This window comes from Rhinopithecus roxellana, chromosome 1 (genome assembly GCF_007565055.1).
Source record: "Rhinopithecus roxellana isolate Shanxi Qingling chromosome 1, ASM756505v1, whole genome shotgun sequence".
NCBI lineage: Eukaryota > Metazoa > Chordata > Mammalia > Primates > Cercopithecidae > Rhinopithecus > Rhinopithecus roxellana.
In genome coordinates, this window is record NC_044549.1 from 84,243,363 (window position 1) to 84,270,816 (window position 27,454).

The following is a 27,454-nucleotide window of genomic DNA, read 5'->3' on the forward strand; positions in this document are numbered from 1 at the left end:
TCCCTTGAGCCCAGTAGGTCAAGGCTGCAGTGAGCTGTGTTCATGTAACTGCACTCCAGCCTGGGTGATAGAGCAAGACCCTGACCCCCCCCCAAAAAAAAAAAATTACAAAATCCCCATTGTTTATAGGAAAATTGTAGCCTGATCCTAATAAAAATAATTACCTTAAGCACAAGAACTTTCCACACTACAATAGACATTGTGTTTTTGTAAATGGCTTTTCTGAAAGGTTCTTCTAAATAACAATATTTATAGTATATATGAAAAGATTTCATTTTTAAATTTTTAGTTTATATGTTCCATATAAAATACCTTTTCAAAAAGCACTGGGAAATCCTTGTATAAAGCTTGTTTTCTGTCAGCTACACTAAATGACTTTAGTTGGTTGTTTAAAAATACTTTTATTCTATTTCATTTGCAAATGCATTCTTGCCTCTTTTTTGTTTGTTTTAAACTTTGGTACTCAAATAGATGTCGCTTGTTCCGTGATTTATGTTGCAATGCTAAGTGAATAACATGTCAACTATACTAGGTTATCTAAGTGGAGTTTAGGCTGGGCATGGTAGCTCACACCTGTAATCCCAGCAGTTTGGGAGGCCAAAGTGGGCGGATCACCTGCGGTTAGGCGTTCGATACCAGCCTGGCCAACATGGTGAAACCTCTACTAAAGATAACAAATTAGTCGGGTGTAGTGGTACACATCTGTAATCCCAGCTACTCGGGAGGCTGAGGCTCAAGAATTGCTCAAGAATTGAACTGGGAGGCGGAGGTTGCAGTGAACCGAGATTGCACCACTGCACTCCAGCCTGGGCAACAGAGTGAGACTCTGTCTCAAAAAAAATAATAAAATAAATGGGGTTTAGATGGTAATTTTTTGAATCCAAAGTTAACAGTATGATAAAACAAAAGTGCCAGTTGAGTGTCTTCATTTCTTACAGCGCTGGTGTGGGCAGAACAGGCACCTATATTGTAATAGACAGCATGCTGCAACAGATAAAAGACAAAAGCACAGTTAATGTCCTGGGATTCCTGAAGCATATCAGGACACAGCGTAACTACCTCGTCCAGACTGAGGTAAGGAGTAGCTGCCAACGTCCTCATGAGATTCTGGCAAATGCTGTAACTGAAATTTGTTAAATGCTAGTGAAGAGACAGATTCATTCTTTTAGAGCTTGCAGTAATTTACAGGTTTGTATTAAAAGACATTCTGACCATGATACTATTCTATGGATCATAGTTTTCCATTTCTGTATGGATCTTAACGTTGGGATTCCTAAATAACTACACAAGTACTTACGAAACAGATACAGTTGTTTCAAGAGCTGTGTTAGACGGTAGGGGAAGTTAAACATGTTGTCTGGCCTGAGAAATACATAGGAGAGGATGGTTCTAAAACCCTTCATTGAACAGAATTTCTTGATTGCTTATTGAGTTGAAGCAATAAACACAGTATAGAATACCGTGATCCAGGCACAGTATAGAATACAGAGCTAAACTTAACAGTCTCTACTGTAAAGTAAGTTTGGATTGATACAGTGAGTATTGGAGCAAATCACCTAGCTATAAGTGCTTGAAGGAATTCACTGGGAGGTCCCTGTTAGGGGCAGAATTAAACCAAAGGTACACTTCATGAATGACTGGCTAACCCTTAACTCTCCCTCAGTGACTACCATGTATTGTACCTCTTAGGAGCAGTACATTTTCATCCATGATGCCTTGTTGGAAGCCATTCTTGGAAAGGAGACTGAAGTATCTTCAAATCAGCTGCACAGCTATGTTAACAGCATCCTTATACCAGGAGTAGGAGGAAAGACACGACTGGAAAAGCAATTCAAGGTAGTGCTTTGAATAAGTTTCTTTGGCATAAAGCAAGAAAATGTTTTAAATGCCTTGAGTTTGGGGGTTATGTCTTCTTTGCATTAATCTATGCACTGAAATGGATTACTGTTTGTATTCCTTGTACTCCTTCAATGTGATGCAAAAGAAAATACGATTTTGACCATGTATGAATTGTTGGTGTTCAAGTAGATATACAGTGTTGTATTTTCTTCTGAGCAATTTATTACTTTATCTGAACGTAAACATCAGCCCCTGGCCATAATGACATAGTACTTTAGAGTCACTCATTTAGTCCAAAAAATATCCTCTGTATTTTTTCTGAACTAATCTATCTTACCTTAATTATTAAGAATGATTACTTGTAGACATATTGTCCTAAAAATATGCCTATTTCAAAAACTATTTCAGAAGATAATTTAGAAATTTCAAAAGAATTACTAAACAATATTAGAGAAAAGTTAACTTTTCCTAAATGGTTGTTCTTTTTCTTTGATAGGGACATGAAGAAGCTTAAAAGCGGTTAAGGTTTATATGGAATTGACTGAAGTGAAGGTGAAAAAGAGAGATTATAAGGACTATTAAAATAATTAAGGCTCAGTCATCTGATAACAAATCAAAATTGCTTCTAACTTTGAAACATTGCCTCTCCAGTTACCAAGTGCTTTCCTATTTATCTTTGTCTTTTAAATTCTGTTTTGCACATTGTTTTGTATGTAAATAGTTTCTTCCTTTGTATCAAGATTCAAAGAATGAGATGAATCTACAGTTTTAGTTTTCGTGGTAAAACTTTCCATAGACTCTGAAACTTTCATCTGAATCTCAGCTGAAGAAATGAGACTGCCAAGCAAATTATACCAAGTGATATGAAATGAAAAATAGTTTAATTTCACTGAGTTCAATCATAAAAGTAATTTAAAATTTTTAGCTCCCAATTAACATTCTAACTACTATAAAACCATAAGGTAATTAATAATGAGGACACAGTGTATTATTTTAAATGTTTAACATGAATTCTTACAAAATATTAAGTACCAACATTTCTTAAATTCTGCCTTTTTCATTTCTTCAATTTTTTTTTATACATACTTTAAAACTTCATTTAAGAAATGCAGCTGGGCGTGGTGGCTCACACCTGTAATCCCAGCACTTTGGGAGGCTGAGGTGGGCGGATCACGAGGTCAGGAGATTGAGACCATCCTGACTAACATGGTGAAACCCCGTCTCTACTAAAAATATAAAAAATTAGCTGGGCGTGGTGGCAGGTACCTGTAGTCCCAGCTACTCGGGGGGCTGAGGCAGGAGAATGGCGTGAACCTGGTAGGCAGAGCTTGCAGTGAGCCAAGATCACGATACTGCACTCCAGCCTGGGCGACAGAGCGAGACTCCATCTTAAAAAAAAAAAAAAAAAGAAATGCGACCAGGTAGTTGGTTCTTTTACAGGCACTAACCATTTTAGAGCTCAAGATGAAAAGAATCAAATTTGAAAATGAATATTATATCCAGGGACCATGAGTTTTACTAAAGCATCTGGAGGAGAACACTGATCTCATGTACTCCATTAAGATGGATGCCAGCCCTCCAAAAAATATGATTGACAAAATGGTTCAACCAAGCTACATAAACAGGAATAATAACCAAACTACTGGGCTGGTTACTTATAACAGCCTCAGAACAATGTTAGTTCAGTTCAACAGAAATGCACTGAGAACTGGTTAAGTACTTCTTTATCTTCAAGAAACATGATTAGCTCGTAATAAATAGCATTAGGCAATCTTTTTTAATGTAGACTCGCTTGGGTCTTTTATGCCAGTGAGGAGTCACAGAAAAAAATTCACAGCAGCAGTGACATCACATAACAGAAGAATCCACATAGTTCTATAAATATGTATTGCACACAGTACCTGTTTAGGGCCTGATAGTAGAAATAAGAAAGATAAAATCAAGGTCACTGAGAGAAGTACCACTAGGAAAGCACAAGAGTGTTCTCTGGGGCTGGGCATGGTAGATTACACCTGTACTCCTAGAGCAGCCTGGGCAACACAGGAAGAGCCCAATTCTATAAGCAGTTTTAAAAATTAGCTGGTTCTGCTGATGCACCTGTGGTCCTAGCTACTCAGGAAGCTGAGGTGGGAGGATCACAGTTACAGTGAGCTACGATCATGCCACTGCACTCCAGCCTGGGCAAGAAAGCAAGACCCTGTGTCTTAAAAGGTTCTTTGTGGCACAAAAATGGTCTTCTTTATCAGTAATCTGATTGGGATTTTTGCCAAAGCATCAAGCAAATGCTATCAATTGTATCTCTGAATGAAGACTAAAATGTTTTTTCTTTTTCAGTTGGTCACACAATGTAATGCAAAATATGTGGAATGTTTTAGTGCTCAGAAAGAGTGTAACAAAGAAAAGAACAGAAACTCTTCAGTTGTGCCATGTAAGCCTTTAAAATCAGTTTGTTAGTGATCTTTTATACTGGATTGTATGTTATGTACAGAGACAGCCACTACTCTGATGCTATTGTGATAGCACCCTTCAATTGTACTGTACGTGGCCATATGGTAGAAGGTTTTGAAAATGTCCTTTTAGTAACCTCATTAATATATGACTTTATACCAGCCTCTTACCTGGTACTACCAAAAGGGAAAATGTTATGCTTATTCAACTAAGGTAGTTTAATGAAACTGGGAGAGGTGGCTATCAGTGTCAGCAAGTTGCTGCATCTATCTGACATAGAATACAGCTTCATTTCACCTTGGAATGTAAGAATTGGGTCACTTCTACAATATTATAACATAAAAAATAATAAAGCTGTAATTGCTATGGCATTAATATTCCTTTAAAACTTAGAATCTTGGATTAATCTGTACAACTAGAACCACATTATTCAGTTACTGTGGCTATTGAGATCAAGGCACTGTTGACTGGTGGTGACCTTTGTATAAATAACTAAGGACATAGCGGAGGATGCTGTCTGCGTGCTGTAGACACAGACATGGGTGATCATTGGGGAGATTTATCTCTAATGAACATCGTGGGCAGAAAGACATGGAGAAAGGGGTTGGTAAAAGGGCAGAGTATATGTTGGTATAATTGTAGGAATAACAAATTAGAGTCAAAAGTTATCTAAAACCCTATGTCATGTCCATATAAAGTATTCTGTTGTTGATCTGCTGTAAAAATCTCTCCCACAGTAAAACTGTATTCCTACAATGCCTGGGTCCTTCTGGGTATGTGCAGCAAAATTTCATTTTACATTCTGCCTCAGCTGATAACACTTTAGCTTGTTTAAAAATATAGATAAGTCTTAGAAAGGGAAGCCAGGAGGATATGTTATTCATCAAGCAAATCTCAGAAAGAGCTGTTGGTTCTGTGTGTATAATAAGGCAAATGTGGTGTTTTTGTTTTTTCCATATGATAGCTGAGCGTGCTCGAGTGGGTCTTGCACCATTGCCTGGAATGAAAGGAACAGATTACATTAATGCTTCTTATATCATGGTGAGAGTCAACAGTTAATTATAAATAAAGTCAATTAAACTGAAAGGTGTTAAAGAGCAGATACCACCTGTGTGACTGATGTCATTTTTGAAATAATTTCTCAATGTGTAATATGAAAAGTAGAGAGATTTCTGTATCTGGAAACTTTTTGGGGGTACAAAAATGCTTAAATTAAGCATTATGCTTCTTCAGGAATTAATTTGATTGTTAATTTCACACATCTTGTCTTTGAATAAATGTTGAAATTTCTGTTAAGTGAAAACAGCAGGGGTAACTAGAAGTGAACTGCACATGGAGAGAAAATTGTCTGCACAATGCTAGCAGAAGTACATCTAAAAATTAGCCAAATGTACTGAATGCCTTTCTCAATTATTTTAGTGTAGTCAAAACAATGCTATCTTATTTCACGAATATATTTTACTACCACAAAGTTAGAATAAAACATTCATATTCACTGATTTTTTTTTGTCTTCCCAACTGAAGGGCTATTATAGGAGCAATGAATTTATTATAACTCAGCATCCTCTGCCACATACTACGAAAGATTTCTGGCGAATGATTTGGGATCATAACGCACAGATCATTGTCATGCTGCCAGACAACCAGAGCTTGGTAAGTAAAGCACATCTGCTATATATTAATGAGCCCATGAGGCTACAAGCATAAATTACTCTGATACTTTGCCATAGGGCTATAGTAACCATATATGCTAGGGAGGTAATTTAACATTTTTAAATTCTCATCTTGAAGTCTATAGAGATTCCTTTCATAGTCTCACAATGCTGTCCCTATCAGTATCCCATTACTTGATTCTCTGATGCTATTGATATCACCCTTCAATTATACTGTCTGTGGCAGCGTGGTAGAAGGTTTTGAAAATGTTTTTAGTAACCTCATTAATGTATGACTACACTAACCTCTTACCTGCTGTATGTCACTTTTAAAAGTAAATAATTGTAGCTTACAGGTACTGAGTATGTAACTGTGTTTACATGTATTAACTTGTTTAATCCTCAACAATTTTAAGACATACATACTATTATTATCTCACATAATAGCTGAGAAAACTGAGGGAACAAACTTGCTCAAGAGCACACACAAGTAACTGGAGTCAGGATTTCAACCTGAGTCATCTGTCTCCAGAGACCATGGTTATAATCATTTTACTGTATATCCTACCCCAAAATATTGTGTCAAAAGCACTAATGTATCTTTTTTTCCCTTTCCATAGGCAAGTCAGATGTACTGCAGGGATAGGCTATTTTGTTCCAACTTAAAAGTCTTTAAGACTAAGCTGCTACCACTTTCCCCTCCCATAGTCCTTCTCTATTTCAGTCTGTAAACTATACAGAAGGGTGAGCAAGTTTGTAAAACAGACTTAAATGTTTCTGCTTTGATCTTGTGGATACTTAAGTTTCAGAATTAGCTGGGTCTACAAAAGTTACTATGTGTGAACCCATAAGGTAAAAACAGAAAACATTGAGGATCTGCCTTTATGATAGTCAGATTAATGAGTTTTTTAATCAAAGAAGAACAGCATGTGACTGAACCCCCAGTCTTGGTGACATGCATTTGACTGTGTGCCCAGTCAGTAGGAACTTCTTCACTTTGTCGCATTTTGCTCCAGCTTCAGGATACCAAAACTGCTTCTGTATGATGGAATGGCAACAAAGTTGAGAATCTTAAACTAAAAGCTGGAGTGTAAATTTTCAAATTAGCTGGCAATAGGGTCTATTCTGTTTGGCATGTGGAAATTGGAGGCACTTAGGGTTGTTAAAACGTTCATTTGTTGGATGAATCAGTATTTTGTTATTGTCACTTAACAGAGGGCAATCACCATAAAGCATCTACTCAGCAGCTCATTTGTATGGGGAGGCTGGGAGAAGACTGGACCAAATAAGTGGATACATGTTCTGCAGACACTGAGGATATAGGAACATGCCATCTCAGTGTCTCTCTGAGGCCTCGGAAGGCTAGATTAGAATCATATACAACTGACCTCTCAGTTCTGAGATGGAGAGTTTCATCATTGCACAGTTTTTCCTAAAGATTGATCTCTCTGAGTTCTTTTTGTTTGTTGTATTATTACTGCTATACCTTTACCAGGTCATAATTCTATAAGGAGCCCAAAAGTCACTGCTTTCCAACTCACAAAGTACTTACAAAGTACAAAGATGCCCAGATATCTTTGACCTATAAATATAGTTGTAAGCAAAACAGTCATGAGACCAGTGTGCCTGCTAAATTAAGAAGTAGCATTTATTTTTCTTAGACTTTCAAGTTGAAACATTTTTCTACCTTTCTTCTACCATAACTCAAAATCCCTTTGGTAGCCTTTAGGCTAGTTAATTTACTATTCATGTTATTATCATAGTGTTTCTTTAAGGTAAGTAGTTTTTATTCCCACTTTCCAGATATGGAAATTAAGGTTCAGATTAATTTACCCAGGATCACATCCACTAATAAATCCTGTGATTAATCTGTGCATATTTGTTACATTTAGATGCCCTGTTCATTACCTTATGTCTTTAATATCAGTGTCCTTGGACAAAACCTGTTAAAACCCACGACAGTTACAGACTTCTTTTGTATAGACTAAACCCAGTTGCTAATCTGTTTCCCCTTATGCTGAGCTTTAAAAATAAAAATGTACTTGGCAATAAGCTATATTGAAACTTGAAAGGGTGATAAGTCTTATTGGACTGTTGGCTCATTTCTAATGCAACAATGTAAGATTAAACAAAGCCTTCTTTGTTTTGAACATTATTCAGAATTATTTCTGACTTCAATGATAGTAGCTAGACATCTTCAGGAAAATGCCCCATAGGAACCTATATACTACAGGAAAACTACAGTTTGCCATTTGAGCTGATTAGGATACGTGGTGTACATCATAATCATATTTCTCACAGTCTCCAACCTATGCAACAATTAACTTTCTCTTAGGCACCCATAGTTTTTAGGGATAGAATTCAAGTACCAAGCATGCATATCTATTTTTAATCTTAAAATGGATGAACATTTAAAGCTTGCCTGATTCAAGGCTGAAAGACTTTCTGTGTTATCCCCTCTTGAAATATAACATTGACAGATTTACTTTTCTTTTAAAACTGCCTTGTACATACAGCCAACCTACTTACTCACACACAATGTTCCAAAAAAGTTCTATCCCTTGCCATTTATTAGCAGTGTGATTTTAGATAATTTACGGACCCTCTCCCCAAAGCCTTGTGTCTTCATCTGTAAAGACAGATGATAAAAAATCTCCTCAGGGCTAATATACAAAATTTGTACAGAACTCATACAACTCAATAGTAGAATCATGAAATACCTGATTTAAAAATGGGCAAAAGACCTGAATAGACATTTCTCCAAAGAAGACATAAAGATGGTTCCAACTGGTATATGAAAAGGTGCTCAACCTCATTAACTTTCAGGGAAATGCAAATCAAAATACCTCACAACCACTAGGATAGTTATTTAAAAAATCAAAAGATACCAAATGCTGGTGAGGGTAACAAAGAAAAGAAAACCCTCACACACTGTTGATAGGAATGTAGATTGGTAGAGCCATGATGGAAAACTGTCTGGAGGTTTCTAAACAAGTTAAAAATAGAACTACCATAAGATCCAGCAGTCTTTCTTGTGGGCATGTACGCAAAGGAAGTGAAATGAACACCTTCTAAAGATATTTGCACTCCCCTGTTCACTGCAGCCTTATTAGCAATTGCCAAGCTATGGAAACAACCTAAGTTTCCATCAACAGATAAATGGATAAAGAAATTGTGGGGTAGGGAGGAAATGGGAAGATGTAAAATAAATCAAGAGGATACAAAACAACAGATGAAGAAGAACAAGTTTAGAGATCTCATGTCCAACATGAGGACTACAGGTAACAAAACTGCACTGTATTTGGGAATCATGCCAATATTGAGTACATTTTAGCTGTTCCTGCCACAAAAACGAAAGTGAGATGATGGGTATGTTAATTTGCTCCTAACTATAGTAACCTTTTTACTATCTGTATGTATCCAACATCATACTAAAAATATACAAGAAAACTTACAATGTTTATGAAAGTCCTTTGCAAAATGCAGTTCAACTACAGAATTATTAACATAATCCATAGGAAATAATTAGCATGTCTTGATTGCTCAAGCAATTGTGAAATAACAAAATTAATTGACCTAGATCCTGCTTCCTTTTTTACTATGTCAATATTACAGAATACTTTTCAACTGTAGTAAGTCCCCTATAGTGGGAATGTTTCAGGTTGCTACACTAACAGGTGAGAGGTGCTAGAAAATGATTATCAAAATATATTTTACAATAGAATAGCCATTCAACTTGGTATAATTAGATGGGAACATATAACTCTATGAATTCAGTTTAAAAGATGGCTTGAGAGGCATGGGAAATGACAAAATCAGTATGCAAGAAATAAAAAACAAATGCTTGACAGAACTGCAGAGGCTTGTTTGTTTTTGTTTCCCAAAGGCAGAAGATGAGTTTGTGTACTGGCCAAGTCGAGAAGAATCCATGAACTGTGAGGCCTTTACCGTCACCCTTATCAGCAAAGACAGACTGTGCCTCTCTAATGAAGAACAAATTATCATCCATGACTTTATCCTTGAAGCTACACAGGTAACCTAAACCTCAGTTCCTCACTAATAGCCATACCTGGGCCCTGGATCATCATTCTAAGTAATAATGAAACAATTTACCACCCTGAAGCCAGGCTCAGGCATTTAAGTAAGACTTAATTTTAAATATTTACATTTTCCTTTTTTCTTCCTTCAAATAATTGCTTTTTCCAGCTGGCTAGATGAAATGTAACAGTTCCTCCGATTCAGCATGCATACAAATAGGTCTGTTGACCTAATTATAAAAACAATATACTAGAGCTCAATATTTTCTTTGCCATCAGAAAAGTAAGCTTTGCAATGTGTTGCAGAGATGATAATACTAAGTTTTTTAAGTAAACATTTTGCTGCCTTCTTGTGGGATAAGGTTGGGGGAGCTCTTATACTAGTAATTTAAAGGACGAGCCCCTTCCTTGTTTTCCTTTAATGTTATAAATAAGAAAATAGAGTAGCATATAAGGTCTTATTGTCACTTGAAATTTTTGACTAAGCCAAATGAAATTGTTTCACTAGCGTGACCTACTTGGTTGGTTGTTTTGAGACAGGGTCTCACTCAGTGGCATCATCAAAGCTCAATGTAACCACAAACTCCTGGGCTTATGTGATCCTTTCACATCAGCCTCCCGAATAGCAAAGACTAAGGCACATGTCACATGACTAGTTTTTTTTATTTTAACTTTTTAAAGACAGGTCTCCCTGTGTTGCCCAGGTGGGTCTTGAACTCCTGGCCACCTTGGCCTCCCAAAGTACTGAATTACAGGCATGAACCACTATGCCTAGCCATGCTTTTTTAAAAAAAAAAAAAAAAAAAAAAAGCAAGCAAGCAAACCTTCCTGGTATTTTTCTTCTTTCCAACTGTGGTTTGGTCAACACAACATTGTTGCGAGTTACCTATAACACATGCTTTCTCAGGAGCAAGTTCTAGTCATTAGATTGTAGATATGTGAAATAAAGGAAGGGATTTGACTCATGTTGTATTGGTTACAGGATGACTATGTCTTAGAAGTTCGTCACTTTCAGTGTCCCAAATGGCCTAACCCAGATGCCCCCATAAGTAGTACCTTTGAACTTATCAACGTCATCAAGGAAGAGGCCTTAACAAGGGATGGTCCCACCATTGTTCATGATGAGTATGTATCTGTTTAATTTTAAAATGTAGACAGTTTTTTTTGTTTAAGTTCTTGTTGAAAGCAGTAGAAAAGGAAGCCAGAATTTTAAAACCTATCTATCACCTCAGCTTGTGACAACTCCGTTATTTCTAACGTGGACATGTACAAAGTGTTGTTGCTCTGTTTACATTTTAATATGTCAAACTCTTTCAAGACTCCCAGATTCTTCTAGAGTATATGGTCGAGAAAGGGGAAGGTATTATATCTTAGCCTACAGAAGTAGACCTGCATGCATTTAGAGGTTTTATGTGTTAGTAACAAATGAGTAAATTAATAACTGTTTACATTAATTAAATAATTTTTTAAAATCCTTACACTGAATTTCAAACACTTGTTAGGGAAATAACCATTTAAAATATGACTTAGTTGATGAGTAGAGATAAAACTACTAGTATTAATGATAATATTTAAGTTCATCATGTGTTTTAAAGTCTACAGTACTGTCTTTTGGGATTTAAAGATAAGGAATATGAATTCTCAAAGAGAAAAATAACTTGCACCTGGTCTCAGAGCTTCTGAGTGTCAGAATGGTATCGCAGCCCAGCACCTTTCTACTTTAATAAGAAGGAAAGGGTCATAGATATATCTTATTGTTTATGGATATTTGGAGCCAAACTTCATGGCCTGTAAGTTGGTTGTATAATTGGGTCATTTCAGATCTCACAGACCTTTAGCCAATATTATACATTCCCATTTTTATTTTAGTTCCAAGGTAGCTCTCGGCAGCATCCATTATGTTCATTAAATTACCAACTAGCATAAAGTATTAATAAATTTGAAAGTGCAGCTTATTGTGAAGGCTTTTTTTCCTTGCACTAATGCTGTAACATGAAGTACACAAGGGCTCAGCACCTTCATTCACCTCAAATCACAGTACTCTCCTACTTGAAGTAATGTGTACTAGCTGCTTCCAAAAAATGTTATAGTCTTTTAAAAGGTTGGCCTGACCCTTAATTAGTAAGATGAAAACTTAAGATTTGAAAAGCATTACAGTTGAAACATTAAGTAAGATCACTGGAAATGTGACAACCATCAACAGTGGTTAAATAGCATAGACAGCCTCAAAATAACTGGGGAGTTGCTACTGAACTAAAACTTTGTGGTATGCAGTTATAGCGTAAAGTTAGGGCATTTTCTAGAATTCCTGAGTTTTACCAGCTCTTATCATCTCTTGTCATCAAATTCTAATGTTACTGCCCAATTACATGACTGATTTTGCTGTTATGGTAGTACTCCGAGGTGTTTTGTCCTGAAGTCAGTAATGAACCTAATCTTATATTTTAGGGTAAGGAAAGAGGAAAAGAAAAATAACCACCAGTTAAATACTAAACAGAAGTGTTTGATTCACTTATCTATATTCAACTTTTGAGTAATTTTGTCTTATTCAGTGATTTTTATGTCACATGCTGAATATATATCCCCTCCGGAATTAATCAAATGTATACAGGCCTCATTCTTAGGCCTAGATACAAAAAGAGCAAATTAATCCTAAACCAGTAGATCTGCAAATATCATATAGGTGAGATCCCTTAAAAGCCACCAGTAGAAATGTATTAATTCATTTATCTACTCTCTGCAGGGAATAAGTTAATTCCATTGAAATTATTGAAGAGAAACTTCAAAATTTGTAAACACTTGCTAGCTCTAGTGAAATACTCTGAACACCAGTTCCTTTTCAGTTTCCACCTTACCTACTTTTTGTACCTCTAAACATCACTTCCTGATGGCCTACAAACACCTCAAATTCAGCATAGCTACAACCAAACTCATTTTCCCTGCCTGCCCCTAATCAACTTAGTTGTACAGACCAGAAACATATCAGAGTTCTTTTTGAGTCTCCCTCATCTCCAAGTCTAATTGGCCACCACCAAGTTTTCTTGGTGCCATCCATTCTTTCAATAGACTTTTCAAAATCTTTTACAATCTGGTGTAAGTTTACATTTCCAGCTATCATCCCAATCTGCCACTGAAGTACTTCCTGCATACCACCTTGCCCCTGCTAATCCTCTTTCCTCCGAGCGCCCTTTCATTCAACACAGTTCAAAAGTCACTCTCTGAGACTCTAACTCATCCCAGAGGTGCTAAGTGAAATCATTAACATGACATCTTTACCAATGCATACCAGCTAAATGTCATTCCTGCTTATCATGTCACAATTATTTGTGTACATGACTGTCACTCTCACATTGCTGAGGCCAGCAATGGTAATTTATTCATCCCAGTCTCCACAGGATGAAACCCAATGCCTGGGACAGTGTGGGTGCTAGATAAGTATTTGCATGAATGGGTATGTGTTGTAAATTGTGATGACTTACAAACTATTAAGCATATGTACCCCTATACAAATTGTCCCCAGAAAGCCTTGCTTTTTGTCTCATTTATTGCTGAAAGTCATTTTGGCTGCTTAAATTCTTCTTTTCAAAGTGTTTTTAACCTCTGTCAAAGGTAGGAGTGAACAGGCTTGGAGAGAAGGCCTGCACGCATTTGATATGTGAGGCAAAGAGTTGAACTTTTAGTGTGCAAACACTGTGACATCTATTTGGTCTTCATAGAGATCTTTTTAACACCTACTTTTGGGGGTGGCAGGTGGTGGGGGTGATGGTGGTGGAGGTGGTGGCGGTCTCAGGTGTGTCCCAGGTGGATGACATTTCTAGATAAGTGAGCTAAGAATAAAATTCCTAACCAAAAAGTAAACTGCTTCTATTTGAGGACAGGCACAGCTTAAAAGCAGACTGCTTCATTCTCAGCATTCTATAGTCAACTGTTCAAGATTATTCTGCTCAGAGACTGATCTGCATCATTACTATCAGATTTTAAAAACAGCCTGTGTTCCCACAGAAGATGTTTAGAACATAAGCATGGTTCTCACATAAGACAGCTGTAGATCAGACCTCACCCAAATTACTCCATTTACTCACAGACTGAAGAAGAGTTCCCTGTGCAAATACTTAAATTACTCACTCTGGAGATACATGTATCACCCTACTGGATAGCATAATAATATAAAAATACTGTCTGCCTTATTCACACCCATTCTGTCATGAGTGGACAATAAATAAGAGTTTTCCAGAGGTACATGACAAGTGATAACATCACTTTTAGGGCTAACAGTATTTTAACATTTTCTCAGTTTTAATTTCTAATACAGTAAATATTTGACATATACAGCCCAAATAAAACCCTTGAAGGTCCTCAATAATTTTTTATTTTAATTTGGCCCTGAGATAAAAGAGTCTGAAGACTGCTAAGATGGACTGTTTTCTATAGCAAAGGCTGCAAAGACACCCACAAATCATAATTAATTCCAGTATTTTCACTTTTATTGAGAGCCTTATGGAAGGCTTTCGTGTTGTCATTCTTCCGTAAGATTGATACTTATTCAAGCTTCAATTTTTTTGTTTTCCTTTCTGCCCTACTGATTTCAAAGGGAAGCTCCATGTCTTCACAGTGTCAGGGTTGTAACTCCAGATTTCTATCTTGGTTATGATTTTAAAAACAAAGTATTAAAAACTACAATAATTATAAGTAAATATATGAAATAGTGAAAAATGGTTAAATGCCCACAGGTACCATCCTGACTATACAAGGAACCACAATGTGTTTTAAAATGAATATAGACAGAGCAGTTAAAAAACATTACTGTACATCAGGAACTTAAAGTACTTTCATTTCTTTTGTAATGTCTTTGAAGTAAAGGCAGGGAAAGATGAAAAAAAATCGGGTTTCTTTCTTAACATCACTAGTTAAATAAGCATTACTTTTAATGGAGCCCTTAGAGGAAGTGGCAAACAAAATATCAAAGCCAGTGAATTTATATACTACTCTCATTTTATCTAGGTTACAGATTACTTATATCACTTTTGCACCAAGTCCCTGTAGTTTTAAATGCAAATCCGTGAAACTTGATGAACATTTTTTAATCCCACTTAGTTCCTAAACTTCTGAAAGAGAATGGCCCTTACTTTTTGTCTTTCTTCTGTCATTACGTTTGGTATGCAGAAGATATTTAAAAGTATCTGTATATTTGATTGATTTGACTTGCTAGTTTCTTGTCATATTTAAGCCATATTGTATAAATACTTCCTTCATTTTACTGCTTATTTAAGTATGGCTAAATACAGGAAAGGCAACCAATGGAAAGGTGAGAGTAATCTCACATGGAGGGCATGCATACTCCATAACAAACATACATGTTACCTGACTTTTCTATCTGACTGGCCACAGATAGCTTTGAAAGAGCTAAGAAAAAAGGGGGGATCTTAAGTGTAACCATTTCACTAGAACAGATTAAACAAATGTTAAATTATTTCCTTCCTAAACAAAATCAGAACAAATGATTTTTTAATACCATGCTAAAATGATGTCAACTCAGTATAATTTAGAATCTGAGGGAAGACAACATGCTGAACAAAAACCAAAAACCACAATAAATCAGAGTTAATAGGGTATTAAAATACATCCTCAGAGATCTAAAGGAAGATTTTATGAAATGAAGAATATTTATTATGAAATAGGAACAAGTTAAGCGTAACAATGAGAAAAATAATTCATGAAACTAAAAACTTAAAAGATGGGACACTAGTGGAGTGCAGAACTGAAATAAAACTAGAATATGGAAGCCACATACAGAAGTTCTAACATATGTCTAAAAAGTTATCCATGGGGCAATAAAAGTACAGGTTAAAGAGGAAGAAATAACAGCTGAGGATTTCCAAAAACAGAATAAAGTATTAAGTTCTTAAAGTGAGTGACGAGGATACATTTGATCGGTAGCATTCAGAGAGATTTGAATACCACAATTAACAAGCCTGATCTAATAGTGATATAGAGAAGTTTGCACCCAAGAGAGACTATATAGAGAAACCTAGAGTCTCTTCAAACACAAGTGGTTTATTTATATACATTAGCCATAAATGGAATTTCAATACATTCCCCCACAACAGATACCATACAACGCCACATTCATTGATTACAACCCACTTATATTAGAAACCAACAGTGAAATAAGATCCCAAATCCTTATAACTAGAAACTGAAATCTTCACATCTAGGATTGCTTATAAATAATTCATGGATTGAAGATGTAACCAAAATAGACATTGCAAAGTACTTAAGACTAAATGATGATGAAGACTAAATGATGATGAAGGCACTGCGTTTCAAAACCTGGTGAAATGGAGCCAAACTGTACTAAAAAAAAAAAAAAAAAAAAAAAAAAAAAAAAAAAAAAAAAGTCTGTGTAAACTCTACATATTACAAAGGTTAAAAATAAATCAAGCATTCAGCTCAAGCCAGAGAAAGCACCAGATAAATCAACAAAAAGTACAAGGAATTAAAAGCAAATAGTAATGAAAATGGGGGCTGGAAGGAGATAGTAAAATTTAAGCAATAAATAGTCTAATAAGAGATACAGTTTTGGAAATACGATGAAGGAAAAAAATCTACCATTTATCTGTAGCTACATTAAAAACATTCAAGAGTTGGCCAGGCACGGTGACTCACATCTATAATCCCAGCACTTTGGGAGGCCAAGGCGGACAGATTACCAGGTCAGGAGTTTGAGACCAGCCTGGCCAACATGGTGAAACCCCATCTCTACTAAAAATACAAAAATTAGCTGGACATGGTGGCAGGCACCAGTAATCCCAGCTACTTGGGAGACTGAGGCAGGAGAATAGTTTGAACCTGAGGAGGCAGAGGTTGCAGTGAACCAAGATCACGCCATTGCACTCCGCCTGGGCGACAGGGCGATACTCCGTCACACACACACAAAAACATTCGAAAGTTGTTAATTTGCTTAGGTGCGATAGTGTGTTTTCTTTAAGTGCTTATCTTTTAGAGTTTGATACTAAATTATGACTAAAACATCTGAGATTTGCTACAAAATATATTGGGGAAGAAACAAATGAAATGAGAATGGCCATGAGCTATTGATCATTATAACTGAATGATGACTACATGAAGGTTACTGTACTATTATGCTTTAGTGTCTAACATTGTCTATAATAAAAAGCCAAAAATAATACATATTTTAAAAGAAAATAAGCATTTAAGATTTTATAACTCTATACTAATAAATGTTTAAGCCTAGAAATAAGCATAGTAAAATAACACTTAGTGAACACATGATATGTGGTGTGTGCCAGTCTCTGTTCTGAGTCATTTACATGTATCAGTTCAATTTTAAACTCTAGTCTCACTATGCAATCTTGGCCAGTTACTTCACCTAAATGTGCCTTATTTATTCAACCTCAAATGGAGATAATACTGGTACCCATACCATAGGGTTACTGTGAGGACTAAGTCGGTACATGTAAATACCTATAAGAGAACATGGCACATAAAGCACAACACATGTTAGTGATCACTAAGAACTGAATAAAAGAATGAGTTTTCCACCTGTTAGGGCCCACAAGTCCTGACCAAGGCTACATATGAACAGTAACACACAGAAGATTTAATGCAACGTTGATTTAAACAAACAAGGCTTAGCACCAGAATGGAAATGTATAGGCCAAGCTTGCTTATTTGAACTCCGATGCAAAAATGCCAATAAAAAGTGTCTAATAAAACCTAGTATATTAAAAGAATTAATTACACATCATGAAAAACTTACCCTAGTAATGTAGAGCTGGTGTTAAGCTTTTGATATATTACCAAAAGTTTATCAGTGAATTCAGGACATTTTTAGAGACATTAAAAAAAAAAATCAATAGATACTGAAAAGCGTACAATAAAACAACACCCATTCATGACACCCCCCTCCAAAAAAAACCACTTAGAGTAAAAATAGAAAGCATCCTCTTTACCTTTATAATTGTTATTTACCAGATGCATATTAGCAAACGTTTTAATATTAAAAACTTAGAAGCTTGAACATTTAAGATACATGATACTTGCTTTCAGTTCTAGTATGTAAGCCTATGTAGGTGCTAGCCAACACAGTAAAAGCAGAAGATAGAAGAAGCATAAAAGTTGAACACAGGGAAAACTCGCATTATTGGCAGATAAAGATGTCAGCTACCTACAGAATCCACAAACTATTAAAACTTAACGCCGGGTTCTTCTGTTTGACCGGATACAATTTCACCATGTGAAAATCAGTAACTTTCCCATGTATGAAGTGAAACTAAACAGAAAATGTTGTCACAAAAGGAGGCCATTAATAGGAGTAACAAACTCTAAAGTACCTAAAAATTTACGAAAAATGAAATTGGCAAAGACTATAAAGAAAACTATAAAACCTAGTTAAAAGCTATAAAAGGCCTGAATAAATGGAGAAAAGACATCGTGTTCATGAAGAGAAACACTCAAGATTGAAAAGATGGTAATTTCCTCAGATCAAAATCTAATCAAAATCCCAACAAAAATGTTTGTGTTCCTTAACAATCTGGTTTCAAAATTACTATGAAACAGGATGGAGTCGGGTGGAAGGTTAGAGTTATTTGGACATAAGTGTACCAGTAAAACATGAAAATTATATGTTTGAATCGCTAAAAACAATATGAAGTAAATGTAGAGACAGCCAAGACTATTACAGAAACTTGCTTTATCAGATATCAAGACTTATTAAGGAACTGGGATACACATGGGGAGGTACAAAAAATAGACAAACAGAATAAAAGGTCAAAATAGAGTTCAGAAATAGGCTTGCATATATAAGAATGTAGTACATGCTAAAAAGGAAGCTGATGTCAATGAGAAAAGATCACAATGTAAAATAAGAAATGCTGGGACAACTGGTTATCCAATGGAAAAATAACTATAATCAGACCCCTTCCTTACATCAAAGCAAAAATAAGACTCAGATGAATTAGACAATTAAATGTAAAAAAGTAAAATTAGAACATGTAGGAGAGTATCTTTAAAAAAAAGGTTAGAGAAAGCATTCTCAAACAAGATTCCAATAAAAGCCAAAAATAAAAGATTTATCAACTTGATTACATCTAAACTCTGCTTCTGTATAACAAAATGACCACAAACAATGTTAAGAGAAATAGATTGGGGGAAAAAAAAACTCACAAGTACTACAGACACTGTAAAAATAACTCCTATATAAATCAATTTGAAAGAGGCAAACTTAGTAGAAAAGTGTTAATTAGGCACTTTCAGAAGAGGAAATAATACTTGGTCAATATTCATAAAAAGACATTCAGCCTCCCTGGTAATCAAGGAAATGCAAATTAAAATCCTAGTAAGATACAGTCTTCCACTCATCAGATTGGCAAAAGTGTTTCAAGTTTAAAATGATGAGGAGAAGCAAGTATGCTCATGCTGGGAATAGTATGAACAGGTAACAACCACTTGGGAAAGAAATACGGCAGTATCTTTAAAACTAAAAATGGGCATACCTGGGACCCTAGCCCTTCTACTCAGTACCTATGCTAAAGTGCACAAATTCAAACAAGCTAAATGTCCATCTAGAAGGTAAACCTGGTATGCATGTAGCAGACAAAATAATGATGAAATAATGAGTTGAACTGAAATGTAGTGATATACCTAAATCTAGAAGGCTGTATCTACATGTGTAATAATTTTTACCTCTGGAGAGGCTACCTCTAAAGTTGGGGGGTGGTGGCTAAGGGGGACTTTGGTCTTATTTGTATTAAAGATGTAAAACATGTAATATTTTAATGTTATGTAACAATTTAGAAATGATATTTAAGTTTTTCAAAAAACAATGGGCACAGGGCGTCTGAACTCCACTCTCATTTCTGCCACCAGCCAGCAACAGCATCTTGAACAATTCATTTAATCCATCTGTTTTCTCATCACTAATGTGGAAACTATGTTCCATCAGATTCCTGTGAAAAGTGGAGTTACCAACCTGGCCTGATGGAAATTTACTACCTTTCTAAGACTTTTTTGTGAAGCAAAGAGAACCATATTTATCTTTCCAAGGATTTCATAGTGCTCTCATTAGGAAAGTTCCACTTCAGTGCCAAAAATAATTACTTCATATGAAATTAATTGTGGAAATTGTCTGTTTGGAGCCATATATTTCCATTTTTTTAATTTTTCATATTCTGTAAGTTCAATTTAACTATTTGGAATTGTTAAAAAAAAAAAAAAATTCAGAGCCCTTCATCACTGGCTGCTTGTCCAATAACCTCTAGTTAAGAGGTTCTCTTTATTGTTTTTTCTATTGTACCACCCAACTCATCACCAATACCAAATCATCTTTAGCTCTCCCAAGTCTACTTTTGAACCTCTCATTTCTATTAGATATCAGGCTAAATGTCTAATGAACCAATTTGGGATATTCCACTTCATAAACAAATCTCACCTTTATGCTGGCTTCCAAATCCCTCCCCCATCCAGCATTTCATTCATTCGTGTCTTTAGAATAAACATCAAAACAGTCTACTTAGTTTCTATGAAAATACATGACAGTAATTTCATTTAAATATATTTGGTCCCTTTATATATCTGAAATCACATCTCTTTTTTTTCTCCCCCAGATATGGAGCAGTTTCAGCAGGAATGTTATGTGCCCTTACCACCCTGTCCCAGCAACTAGAGAATGAAAACGCTGTGGATGTTTTCCAGGTTGCAAAAATGATCAATCTTATGAGGCCTGGAGTATTCACAGACATTGTAAGTAGTGTGCTTATCTGTAAAACCTGTACTACATCAGTTGAAACTCAGACTCACAGTTTAGAGCAGGAGTTCTCAACTGGGGGTGATTTTCCCCCACCCAGGGGACATTTGGCCATGTCTGGAGACTTTTCTGCTCGTCACAACTGCAATTGGATGGCATCTAGAGGATACAGGCCAGAGATGCTGCTAAGCAAACCACAGAGCACAAGACAGCCCTCAACACCATAGAATTATCTGGCCCAAAATGTCAGTAGTGCTCAGGTTGAGAAGCCCTGCTTTAGAGGATAGTATTCTCTGGTTATCTTAATGAACTATCAACATTGAGAATTGGTTCCAAGCTAACAGAGATCAAAAGAACACGAAGAAGGTATAGGTCTTGACTATAATGGATCTCAAATGATTTTTTTAAAGTTTCTTATAACATTTATGATATTGCTGTTTCTCTAGTATGTTTTTCACAATTACCATTTTAATTGGTATTTCTACCTTACATGAAATGACTAAGCTGTTCTTTGGCTCAAACTGTCTTCCTCTTGTTTTTCAGGAACAATACCAGTTCGTCTATAAAGCAATGCTCAGCTTGGTCAGCACTAAAGAAAATGGAAATGGTCCCATGACAGTGGACAAAAATGGTGCTGTTCTTATTGCAGATGAATCAGACCCTGCCGAGAGCATGGAGTCCCTAGTGTGACTGGAATTCTGAAAGGGCACTTAATTTGTAAACTTCTGAAGACTGAGAACTTTTTTGAGGCCTTTTTTGCCAGACTCTAGGTTATACAATAACCCAGTTACTTTTTTACACTGATAAAAGTTTTGATATTTATTTTTTGCCATTTTATGTCTTACTGGTATCCTACTGAGCATTTGCACCTGTGTTCATTTCACACATGGAAACGCAAAGTTACCTAGTTTGCACTATATGATCAGTGTTACTGCCTATAATCTTACACAACAGCAAACCCTAATGTGACATTCCATCACAACGTACATGCTACTTTTTTTTAGTCCGATACAGTGAAGGTCTTTGTTATGACAGTGTATATTGCTTTTATTATTATTATTATTGCTAAAGCAGTTGCATTCTACTAGCAGGCAATGCTGTACTTTTCTTCAGTCCTCCTCTCCTTTTTTTTTAGGCACTGTTCAATACTGTATGCCTTCTGTATTTTAATGGAGTGGATAGCATTGTTTTCTTTTACAGACTAGCAGGCTATTGGGAGCTAAAAAGGTCTGTTAATGTCATGGCCCTGAAACAGTTCCATTTATGCCGGTTAAAAGATATCCCTTAAGAAGTTAGAAGGCTTAAGAACTGCTTCATGTGACCATCCCTTATTAGTTACAAAGTTATATTCACAGTTTTTAAAAAATGTGTCAAAATAAAAGATAACTCTGTATTACAGCTTTCACAGTAGCTATGTGGACAATGTGTGTTATTTCCATTTTGACTCTCTAAAATAGCTACAGCCTAAAATCAGGGCTATCTTTAACAATAGCAAGATGGCAATATTATATACAACTCAGTTATGAGACCCTTTAGTTACTCTCCATTAATGCTTCTTAGTTTATAATACCATACCTCACAGTAGGTAGAAGAATGAAAACTACTGCAGGTGTGTAATTTTGAAGCTAGTCCTCTAAAAATTCCCTATTACTCGTATAGCAATCTAATAAAAACTACCTACATAGTTACTATTCTTTTCTTTCCTTCTTTGCCAACTGTTTTATAATAAATCTCTGAATTACATACATTCTTCTACTTAAGATTAAATTGGAAATACTGTATTAGCAAAAGTCTTGGGACTGTCTAAACTCCCACACATAGATAAATCTGATTTGGAGAGAGAATTAAAATATTTAATTAAAGATAATACCCACATTTTCAAGTTTTTAAAAGAGGGAGATGGCTTTGTATGCTTTTGTATAGTTCAGTGTCAAGAACAGATACACATCAGTAAAAGACACCAATAATCATTAGAGCTTAAGGAAGTTATTTAATGCAGCCTCTGGAGCCATATTCACCCTGCAGTGCATAATGGGAAAATTAGGAGCATTAATAAGAAATTTTAGTAGTGTTCGTTAGAAAAATAAGCTACTTACTGAGATCTGTTTCTTCTATTGCATGTTTGCTTTTGAGGGACAGCTTCTGTCAAAAGTGAAATCATCACCAGAACTGGGCCTGTTAAGAAGAATAGGGTTTTGTTTACTTTTTATGTCAATTAACTTCAACAAAAAGGCCACGCTGGCTGCTGTCATGCCATCTGGGTAGGCATTAAACATTAATGATGATCAGCACTGAGGTTCTATTTATCTTGAGTTGGCTTTCATAAAGTTTGTCAGAATGGTGCTGGAGGACCAGAATTGCTAAGGAGAAATAAGCTATGGGCCAAGTTAAAGAATTTGAATGCAAAGGCTGGGTCAATGGCGTTTTCGTAAACTACATAACTTAACAGGGTTTATCTCATCTTCTCAATACACAGATTCAACAACATGGAATATTCTGCTTTTCAAGAGCTGTGTAAGCTAGTCTTGAGATAAGATGTTCAAGAGAGCATGCTAAGTTGCATGTGCTATAGATGACAAGACACCTTTACAGCCCCTCCGCTCCCACCAGAGGTGACATAGGAAGCTCTGTAAAGTTCAAGTAAAGCTTGAACACAGGAACAGTACAACTGCCAGATGCTGAGGAGAATCAGGAAAGCAATGAGCTAGACTTCTTTTTTAGTCAATTAAGTGGGTTATTTTAGTTGTATAGAGTATTGATAGGAGTTAACTCTTTTTAGTAGATGGCAAAGTGGACTTGATGTTCAAAAATAATGTTCAAGTTAGGGTACATGGTCCCTTTCTCAGTGATTTTTTTCTTAATAAAAGTAAACATTGGTTCAAAGACAAATAGCAAGTATTCCCTCCTGTGCTATTTATAGAGGTCTCAATTCATGGAAAGGCAGACCCTCCAATGCAATTTTGTGGCTATCTCTTACAGTGGTTTCAGAATCACGATAAAACAGCTAGTAAACAGGATAGAAACAACAAAAGAAAGAGTTTAGAAGTTCCCTGTGAGCAATCTGTGTGTCTCCAGCAAGCTTGAACCAAAGTCTCCATATCCTGACCCACTGAATTATAAGCAATTCCTACTTGCCCATCTTGCCAAAGTGGTCCACACACACTTCAATGAGGACAATTATATTTAGCAGGTCCTCATCCCTGCAAGAGACAGGGATGTCCTTGCAGACATCCCTGCAAGATCCTCACTATTACGATTCATGTGTTATTGGCAAAAACATAGCTTGCATCTTTCCAGAGGCAGAGTTTCAAAGACAGGGTTTTCTTTGAGACATAAGCACATTGCTTACGTACATAACAAGGTTATTAACACTTGCACTCGGGAAAGGAAATAGCTATTGCAAATTAATGTGTGCTACTTTATAAAATAAGCTGTTTGTGTACATGAATTTAGCTCTAGGTAAGCAAAATGCACACATCATATAAAAATAAATTGCAATGATCAGACCAAATGGCTGTGCTGGACATCAAAGAAAAGACATGTTGTTGCCATCAGGAGAACTTTCTTACATGCGATAGCCAAGATATCTTCTTTAATATGAAAAAAGTTAATTTCTGAATTTCAAAAAGAATAAGATTAGCTAATTAGTCGTCCTAATTTTTATGCCTTTAGAGTTTTTAGTCTATTCAAGTAGAAGAGTCCAGCGAGGCCAAAGAAGGGTTATGGTGTTCAAGTTCTGGTTGCTGGAGTTTTTAGCCCAGAGTGACATATTGAAATCAGTAAATAATTATTTTATAATGACACAGCACAACTGCCTTGTTATGAATTTTTCTTAAATGCATATATACTGTATTTAAAATTAAAATATAGATACCAATTTACCAAAGATACATACTACTAATTCTAAGCAAAAATTTAAAAAAAAAAAAACCCAACTCATCATAATTTAAGAATCAAAATGTAGTTTTGTCTTAAGAATTTAACGGTTATACTGGAAATGCATTTTCAACTCCTATGTTCTAAAGTTTATGTTCAAATGGTGCCAGTGAATTTTTATATGAAGGAAAAATGCCTGCTTTTTTTTTTTTTTTTAACAGATTTAATTTCACTTAATCCTTTGCGCTTTCCCTTAGTTGCCATTTAACACACAATCCTGGCTTTACTTATCTCTTGAAAGAAGGCATGCTACAAATAGGAAGGAATTGTAATAATGATATTTGGCCTCTACTTTGTCTTAGCTGTTAAACTGTTTTTAGTATTTTTGTTAAATATTTGCAAAGGGAAGCATTTTCTACAGAGGATAATTAATTTCAAGAAAAATATCTTGAGTTTTAAGAAATAAACATCTCCAGAAAAGGAGACAGTCAATTTTATAAAATGTCGCAACTCTCCAACATTTGGGGTAGTGACTCCTTTTTTGTTAGGACATTTGAAACTAGCAAGCAGCCATTGTTTCTAAAGAATTCTGCCTTCATGTTGACTCATGTTTCTTTCACTTCATTTTGAAATAGCTAAAAATCATTAAAACTGTAAATATTTTGTTGCTTGGGTAAGCATCTTCTGGGAACTTTGTATCTATGGTATATAATCATAGAATTTTATATTTTCATATAAAGCTAATTTTTTTCTAGTTTCACCTCTGTCATAGTTTTTTTTTTTTTCCTTTTTGTGGTGGATATGTGAATTCAACTTTCTGTGTATTGAAGTAGCAAAAACCATCTTTACATTCCAAAAGAATCCAACGTGTGTTATTTCTTTGAGGCAGTGATTGTGAAAGTTGGGTTTTCTTTTTAATTCCATTGACCATTTGTGCAATAGGAATTAGACATAATTAGTCACTGAATACATTCGTCACATTGACCCATTTGGAAAAAGTGTGTTTTTTTGTTTTTTTGTTTTTTTAAACATTTGTTCAGGGGGAGGGGTTTTGTAACCTGAAAATTTTCCCTTTTTCTTCTGTTTAAACTATATCATTCTATTATAGTGTTATTTAATATGTAAATTGTATTGCTATACATAAAATAAAGTATGGTTTTTGATGTATTCAGTAGTGTTGAGCATTTCTATGAAAAGTCTCTATCCAATAAAATCAGGTTACTAGTCTCCCTTAACAGATCACATTAATACCCACCAACCCTCTGGTCCAAGTTTTCATGATAGTAAAATGAACATTGGTAGTCATCTTTACACAGGCAGCAAACCAAAAAGAATGGTCTTTGCTAGGTTGATTTATCAATGTTCTTCCTTTAAAGAGTAAACAATGACATTTTTACCTGCTTATCTAAGGAATCAAACTTTATTTGGTTTATGACTGCTGCTAAGTTGTGAACAGAATTACTGTTTTCTCTAGTGTATCAACTAGATTTGTAACAGCTCTTTTAATACTTAACTATGTAGGATGAAGGATATATCCTGGTAAGACTTCTGGAAAATCTATATGTGTAGGATCAGTACAATTGCTTCTACTTAACAAGGACTTTTGACATTTCCAAACAGGTATACAAGTCCCAAACTTGGCAGCTTTGGCCTACCATTCTGTCTTAACTTTTAGTGGCTCCACATTGGGTGCTCAACTCTTCCTACCCAAAGCCCCAGTTTTTCTTACCATAGAGGTAAGAGCTGATACTTCACTCTTGCTAAGTCATGAGGAATTTAAGAAACAGTGTGTGAAGAGTATGGGGAAGAATGACTGTAGCACAAAAGAATGAAATGTCTTAGGATATAATCCTAGTCTCTCTCAAATTATACCCATAGGGAAACTACTACCCTATATCATAGGATACACCAGAGGTCCACAAATTGATGGCCTGTAGATTGCATTCAGTCCACAGATACACTGTATTTGGCTCATAATTTTAAAATTTGTATTAGTTACCAATATTTAAAAACTGAAAACTTTTGCATTAAGATTCAGGTTTCAAGCTCCTTTAAAAAATTTGGGTGTTGTAACAGGCTCACTCTCTCCCATGACAGTAACAAGATAGAAATGAACAGCAGTTTTCGCATTTAGGTGGAATATATGGTCTCCAGTTCACCAAAGTCTACATTGCTCCCTATCACTTTATGTCTAGCCATCATCAGTCATTTAATTAACCTGCCTGGATCCTGTGAGCAGCTGCCTCTGAGATATCCTATAAGAATTTTGACACCATCTTGCATCTCAGGCTAGTAAACCACCAACCAAGAGTGGTAGTAGAACTATCTCTAAGTCTTTCATTATGAAAATCCTAGACAACCAGCACGTGGCACAGTGGGTTCCCACATTACTAACTACCTCTAAGTTCACCCAAGATGATTCCATTAAGCTGCAGTTACGACTATTCAAAATCATTTTAAAAAATCAATTTTCTACTCCATGGTTTTTACTGCCCAGGACATAACCCTAGACGAGGAAGCTTCATTTATGCTACTATAAATGGCCGAAATAAACCACAGTACAAAAAGCTACTGGTCCAAAACTCTTATTTTTAGACAGCTAATTGTGGAACTTTGAGATTTAGAAATAAATCACTACTGACCATGCCTGGATTCAGAGACAGGATTGAAGACAATGGCTTTAAATTCCTGCCTATGTTAGTAAAATCGCATAAAGGCTCTAGAAGATGGGAACCAGAAGTTGGTTACTAGCAAGTTAAAATTGGCTTTTGTGATTATGAAGTTTGGCAGAAAAGGATAATTACACCAGCAGTTTATCAGAATATAACAATTATGTT

General features: G+C 35.6%; 1 protein-coding gene across 3 annotated transcripts in view; it reads left to right on the forward strand.

The window, feature by feature from the left end:
• PTPRG (protein tyrosine phosphatase receptor type G) overlaps positions 1-25,784 on the forward strand; it is a 744,286-nt gene extending 718,502 nt beyond the window's left edge. For 2 of the 3 annotated variants that reach the window (XM_010357825.2, XM_030927161.1), the window contains exons 22-30: positions 939-1,074; positions 1,690-1,836; positions 4,174-4,267; positions 5,252-5,328; positions 5,812-5,940; positions 9,826-9,972; positions 10,959-11,101; positions 20,602-20,737; positions 21,285-25,784. In XM_010357825.2, coding sequence (XP_010356127.2) covers positions 939-1,074; positions 1,690-1,836; positions 4,174-4,267; positions 5,252-5,328; positions 5,812-5,940; positions 9,826-9,972; positions 10,959-11,101; positions 20,602-20,737; positions 21,285-21,431 — 1,156 coding nt within the window. In that variant the 3' untranslated portion in view covers positions 21,432-25,784. The remainder of the gene's footprint in view (positions 1-938; positions 1,075-1,689; positions 1,837-4,173; positions 4,268-5,251; positions 5,329-5,811; positions 5,941-9,825; positions 9,973-10,958; positions 11,102-20,601; positions 20,738-21,284) is intronic. The other variant, XM_010357826.2, reaches the window with a different exon arrangement.
• The last annotated feature ends 1,670 nt before the right edge of the window (positions 25,785-27,454 follow it).